Source organism: Fukomys damarensis, unplaced genomic scaffold (genome assembly GCF_012274545.1).
Source record: "Fukomys damarensis isolate Sample0158 unplaced genomic scaffold, DMR_v1.0_HiC HiC_scaffold_7, whole genome shotgun sequence".
NCBI classification, from domain to species: domain Eukaryota; kingdom Metazoa; phylum Chordata; class Mammalia; order Rodentia; family Bathyergidae; genus Fukomys; species Fukomys damarensis.
In genome coordinates this window covers 2,836,346-2,842,427 of record NW_022900919.1, presented here as the reverse complement: position 1 = coordinate 2,842,427, position 6,082 = coordinate 2,836,346, and the positions used below count along the sequence as shown (strand labels likewise).

Below are 6,082 nucleotides of genomic sequence, written 5' to 3'. Positions count from 1 at the left end.
CCCGGGACGAGACCAGCTCCCGAGGTAGCTGCGGGAGCTCCAGGACCATGGCCCCGAAGCTGCTGCTCCTGCTCTGCCTTTTCTCAGGCTTGCACGCGCGGTGAGTGGCGCAGGGCCCCGTTTCGAGGCCCAGAGCCGGGAGAGGACGGCGGGGGTACTGTCTGCCACGCGGAACCAGCTGGCCGTCCTCTGCGTTGGGCACCGCTGGGTGGAGGGAAGGCTTCCCGCTCACCTGTCCCATCTCCCTGGGACGGGGCCACCTGCCTCTCCTTAAGGGAGCTGCAGCCTCCCAGCAGTCGGAACGGAGGACCGGACATCATTGGGCACTCCTGGCACTTTAGGTCCGGTGGCTTTAGGAGGGGTTTGAAAATCAAGACTATAGGGTAGGAGGTGTATGTACTATTTCCTTATCAACCTCTTATCTACAACCGCGAAGTTCCAGGGGCTTGCGCGGGCTTGTGCGCGCGGACACACACACACACACACACACACACACACACACATATTGATAGATATCTCTGTGGAATCCATCTCTGAAAATTCCTAGGACACAGGAATCCTTGTTTCCTAGCTGCATAGTTGAGACCAGCCTAGCGAATAGCACAGGCTGGAGGCAGTGGAGAGGGTTGGGGGAGGTGAGGGTCCTGCTTCTCTGAAAGGACTCTGCCCCTAGGTCCTAAACACACATACACACGCACACGCACATGCACACACACACTCGAGCAGCCTCTTTTCACACAGAAACGTACACACATCTAGCCCCACAAAACATTCATGTTAACATTTTTATTAAAGCTTCTATCGGGAGAGCTGGGTATTGTGTTGCACATCTGTGATCCCACCACATTGGGAAACTGAGAGTAGAAGATCAAAGTTCAAACCCTCCTTAGTAAGACAGTCACAAAGAAAAGGGGCCGATGGTGGAGCTCAGTGGTTTGTACAACACCCCCTGCCCCTGATCCCCTCCACAAGATTTCTTCCTGGTAAGTTATGTCACCCTTTAGTACCCTTAACCTTCTTACCAGAACAGCAACAACCTAAACTGGACTTAGAAAGCCTCCAGAAAGGGATAAAAAGGGCTCAGGAGGATAGAAGGGCAGTGGAACAGGAAGGGCAGGAAAAGTTAAAACCTGTTGGTCTAAACAGGAGAAGATTCCTGGGGTATTTAATTGTCTCAGGCTGGATCTTCAGGCTGCCTTATACTTTGCAAAGCAGATTATCTCCTGATTCTCTGTTATGTACTCCCCGACCTGGAATCTCAGCACACCCCTTAGTCTCAACACACTTCTCATTTCCTGAGTCTGGGAATTTGAGAATTGGAGAGCATCTTCTTGGGTTCCAAGCCCTGCTGCTGTCACAAGGCCTTTGTTTGCATTCATATTTGTGAAACACGAAGGAGCTAAGAAGATGCACTAATAAATACTAAGACATGGTTGGGTCCCCTACTTTTATTCTGTCTGACACAAGTGCTTACCCTAAAGAAAACCCTGGGCCTCCCCTCCAAGCTACAGCTTTGCTGTGTTGATAGAGTGTGAAAGTAAATTCTGCTGGTGACTCATAGACAATTCTGAATGAGGTGGAACAATTGGACCTTTCAGCTAGAGTTTCTTCTTGTGTGAGGAGGAAGCTGGCAGAAAGATGGAAATGTATGTTTTGAGGTTGACTGAGCCTGGGGCTCCTCTGTTTAGAGGCAAGTAGCACCAGGCACAACATCTAAGCCTGGAGTCACATCTACATGACCTTTTTCATGCCACTAACTCTGCCACTAACTCTGTGAAGGAACCAGCAGTTCAAGGCTAGGTAATCAACTGTGGAGATCTGTATTATTAACATTCTAGAAGGATGCTCAGTGGGGAGGTGTCTCAGTATCTCACTAGAAGTGGTCAGGTTTGTGGGAATTCCCAAGTGCACATAAAATCTTTCCCTTAGCAAAGCCAGATGTGCTGGTTTTAAAATGTTCTCTTTCTGGGCTCTCAGCTGTAATCAAGATTGTATAATAGTTGAAAAATGCAAATGTTATAGTAATTGTATTGTTATATCTTTCTCCTTTGGAAAAGTCTTTGTTCTTTGAATGGGTTTTACAAAAGTGTGAAATAATCTAATGCCCAGTTTCATCTTTCAGTACTGTTACTCATTCTGAGAGGGCTTTCATTTCCATTCTGGAATACTTTCCTGTTAGGGAAGAGCCTTGGAAAAGGCTTTGACAGTTAGGCTTTGTGAGTGAGTTACTCTGATTGGAGTGTGGGGAGCTTTCCTTCCAGACACTTAGCAAAACACAGTAAGTCACACGTGGACCTTCGTGATGCATTAAAGATGCTCTGCTGCTTTCTGAGATTTATTAGCTCCTTTTAATGTTTAAGAATACATCAGGCTTTATCTCCTCTGGATGAAGAGAAGGTGTAATGCATGTAAATAGTGTCTGATGGTTGAGTAGTTGTTTGACAATGACAATACATCACTGATTTATTTTTAAGAAAAAGCTAATTGCAGTAATGCTGCCTAGGAGGCAGCAATCTAAGTGACGGAATGCTAAAGATTATATGTAACCCACTTGGGATTTAGAAAAAAAGAAAAAAAAATCTGTTTTATCCACCCTCTATTGGTTCCATGAGGGGAGACTTGGTTTTCCTCACAGCAAGCATTTTCCTGTGGGGCTGGTGTCTGGCACTAGCAATTTGCAAGGCGTCTGGTGCATCTTCACAATGGGAAGAGAAGCACAAAGCTCAAAGAGGAAGGGCCAAGAGCCTCCAGGCCTCCTCTGTCCATGGTCAGAGCAAAGAGCTGGAGTTCGGGTATACCTACTCAGTGGTCACAGAAAGTGCTCGCTCTTCCCCTTTCTCTGTTCTTCCCCCTTCCACTGCCCTTGCCACTCAGGAGGAAGCTTATGCAACTTCAGGAAAATACCCACCACTAGAGGGTGAATTAGACTCATTATAATACCTGTTATTGGAATAGCTCAAAGTACTTTTGAGAAACTAAGGCTGTGTGTATAGAGGATGAGGAGTCGGTGGGTGTGCGCAATCTGTGCACCTGTGACCCTTGGGGAAAGAGAAGATCACAGATCCTGGGGACCATAATCTCGTTCTGCAGTGTTGAGGAAGTAGAAGTCAGGAGAAGGGTCAGAGAGGGGAAGGAGAGGTAGAAAGGACTGGACAGGGAGAGCGGGGGGCAATGAGAATGCTAGAGCAGGGAGCAAGAGAACAGCATGGTGGTTGAGTTGGTAATCAAAACTGTATACCAGTTGAAAAAATGCAAATGTTATAGTAATTGTATTGCTGTACTTTTCTCTTTTGAAAAAGTCTTTGTTCTTTAAATGGGTTTTACAGAAGTGTGAAATAATCTGATTCCCAGTTTAGTCTTTCAGAATTGTTACTCATTCTGAAAGGTGTCCTGAGATTGTCACATGATCCTACTGAGGGAGCTCCCTCAGCACAGTTGCGCATTTGCCAGGTCCTGTGGGCAGTGCTTAGCTCCCAGTCATTTATCAAAATGCTTCAAACTCTCTGTTTTTTGTTTTTGCAAAATGGCAAGATTAACATTCCTGATACTGCTCCTGATAACATGTTTTAGAGCAATGTCTAAAATTCTATATTATTTATAAAAATTCAGTTTTATGAATAATGAAATTCAGCACATCATTTATCAAATATATGTCTCAAATGTTATTTACAAATTTCTATTGATGGTGAGTATTCAATGTAAATAAAAATTCAGAGGAATTTATAGGCTCTGTGGATGATTAACTTGATTTTCTAGCCAAGACATATTTAAGAAATAGAAATACAGTTTACCAGTAATGTGGGAAGAAAAACTTAAGTAGAGAAGTCATTCTGCAAGACATATGCTATTCACTCATTATGAAAATCTCATCTACATGTCACAGCCAGACCTTCATATCTGTGAATTCTGCATTTGCAGATTCAATATTTGAAAATAGAATAAAGAATTGTGCTGAACATGTACAGACATTTTTTTCTGGTCATTCTCTGGACAGTATTGTACAATGACTATTTATATAGCACTTACAGTGTACCTGGTATAAGTTATCTAAAGATAGTATCCATTAACATTACAATGGAAATGGCCATTTCCTATAATTGACTTGAGCATCCTCGGGTTTTGGTACCCATGAAGGTAGGTTGTAGAGCCGAGCCATAGCAAATAAGGAACGATAACTGTATATTCATCCAGATTTAGACTGCTGACCATTGCTCTAGTCTATGCTATAGAGTGTTCAACTCATACAGTTTATGTATATAATATATGATATTTATATACACACACACACATGTAATACATATATTAGTCTGACAATTTCAGTGAAGCAGATGGACTGAACTTTGAAATGTTCTTTTTATTAATTTTATGTTCATTAGATCATTTAGAGAATTCCAAAATTTCCTTTAGAAAATATACATCCCAGAGCACCCATCTGCTGACATGGCCCTGACATTTTGGTTCCTATCTTGGAATTTGGATATAAATGAGCTCATATCTATTCAGAACCAATCTACCTCAGTGCAATTTTGTATTCTTTTCTTTCTCCTCTTCTGTGAAGAAAAATATCATCGAATTCTGCACATTGACAAACTAGAATCTAAGTGTTTTGTTTGTTTTGTGAGCTATCTTGCCCAGCCAATGGCAATCCACTTGCAAGTAAATTCTTCTTCTAGGGAGAAAGAGACTGGTTTCTAATCCTGAAGGGCTGTGGCTGAGCCAACCTCCCTCACTGAGAACACTGGCTTGTCCTCTCCAGGCCTCTCCATTGATACACTCTTGTCAGTGAATATCACCAGCAGGGCAGACTCTATTCAGCAACACATGAAACAATTTCTGAGATGTCCAGGCATTCATTGGGACCTGCTTGTTAAAAGCCCAGAATGTATTTTGAGGCAAGCCTAGAACATAGTGAGACTCAACCAAAAACAACCCCCAAACCAAAACTGATATGTTAAAGACATATTAGAAAGATTTTAATTCTTAATGTCTACATTAGCCTACAACAGATGAATCCAGTTCATGTTTACAGAGACCAATGAAATTGCCAGAAGGTGTCCCCCAGTTGCAACTGGCACCTTTGCTGTTGTCCATACATGAGTGCTGGCCAAGCAGGCACCCTCAGAATGTCTGCATGTCTGCCTCCATCCACAGACTCCAGTCTCCAAGTGAAGCACAGTGAGAACCAAACATTTCCAATGAGTCCATTCTGCAAGTTGCAGTCTCACCTTCAGCTAGAATGAGGTCTTTTCCCTAGGAGAGGAAACAACATGAGAAAGAAAACCGCAGAAAACCTCTGAAAGGTGTTTGCCTTGATCTTGAGTGGTTTCCAAGATGTATCCAAGAACGGCTCATTGGCTGCTATCTGATGTAGATCTCCATGTCAGGGGCCTGTAGCTTATCTTGAACAGGGAATGATCTGTGTCATTTAATGAAAACAGCATGCTATGCCTATAGCAGCTGCATTCTTCCTGTTTCATTTTATTTTTAAATTTTATATACAACATGTAGAGTTGTGGTTAGGGTCATGGGACTTTCTACTCATTTCCATGGTACTAGGACTAATTGAAGGCGTGGAATCTGCAGGAAGAGCTCTTGCTGCAGTTTATATGTCTCTTTTCGTGTCATAACTACAGGTCCAGAAAGGTGGAAGAAGATGAATATGAAGATTCTTCATCAAACCAAAAGTGGGTTTTAGCTCCAAAATCTCAAGACACTGATGTGACTCTTATCCTCAACAAATTGCTACGAGAATATGATAAAAAGCTGCGGCCAGATATTGGAAGTAAGTACTGTTTGTTATTCTAGTAGAAAATATAATATGGTTGGGCCGGGGATTTAGCTCAGCGGTTCAGTGGCCTGCATTGCAAGCGCAAGGACCCGAGTTCGATGCCCAGTACCACACACACACACACACACACACACACACACAATACGGTGATATGTTTTTGAAGTATTTATTTTTAAATAATAACAAATTTAGAAAGTCTTGCAAAGATAGTGCAGAAAGATCTCTTGGACTCATCACAATTTATAACTGCAGTATAGTAGTGAAGCCAGGAGGTTTACGTTGGTATGATGTGTG

General features: G+C 42.8%; 1 protein-coding gene across 2 annotated transcripts in view; it reads left to right on the top strand.

Annotated features, from left to right (window-relative positions):
* The first annotated feature begins 6 nt into the window (after positions 1-6).
* Positions 7-6,082, top strand: part of Gabrg3 (gamma-aminobutyric acid type A receptor subunit gamma3) — a 490,937-nt gene continuing 484,861 nt past the window's right edge. For both annotated transcript variants that reach the window (XM_010612934.3, XM_010612935.3), the window contains exons 1-2: positions 7-100; positions 5,634-5,782. In XM_010612934.3, the coding sequence (XP_010611236.1) occupies positions 48-100; positions 5,634-5,782 (202 nt within the window). In that variant the 5' untranslated portion in view covers positions 7-47. The remainder of the gene's footprint in view (positions 101-5,633; positions 5,783-6,082) is intronic.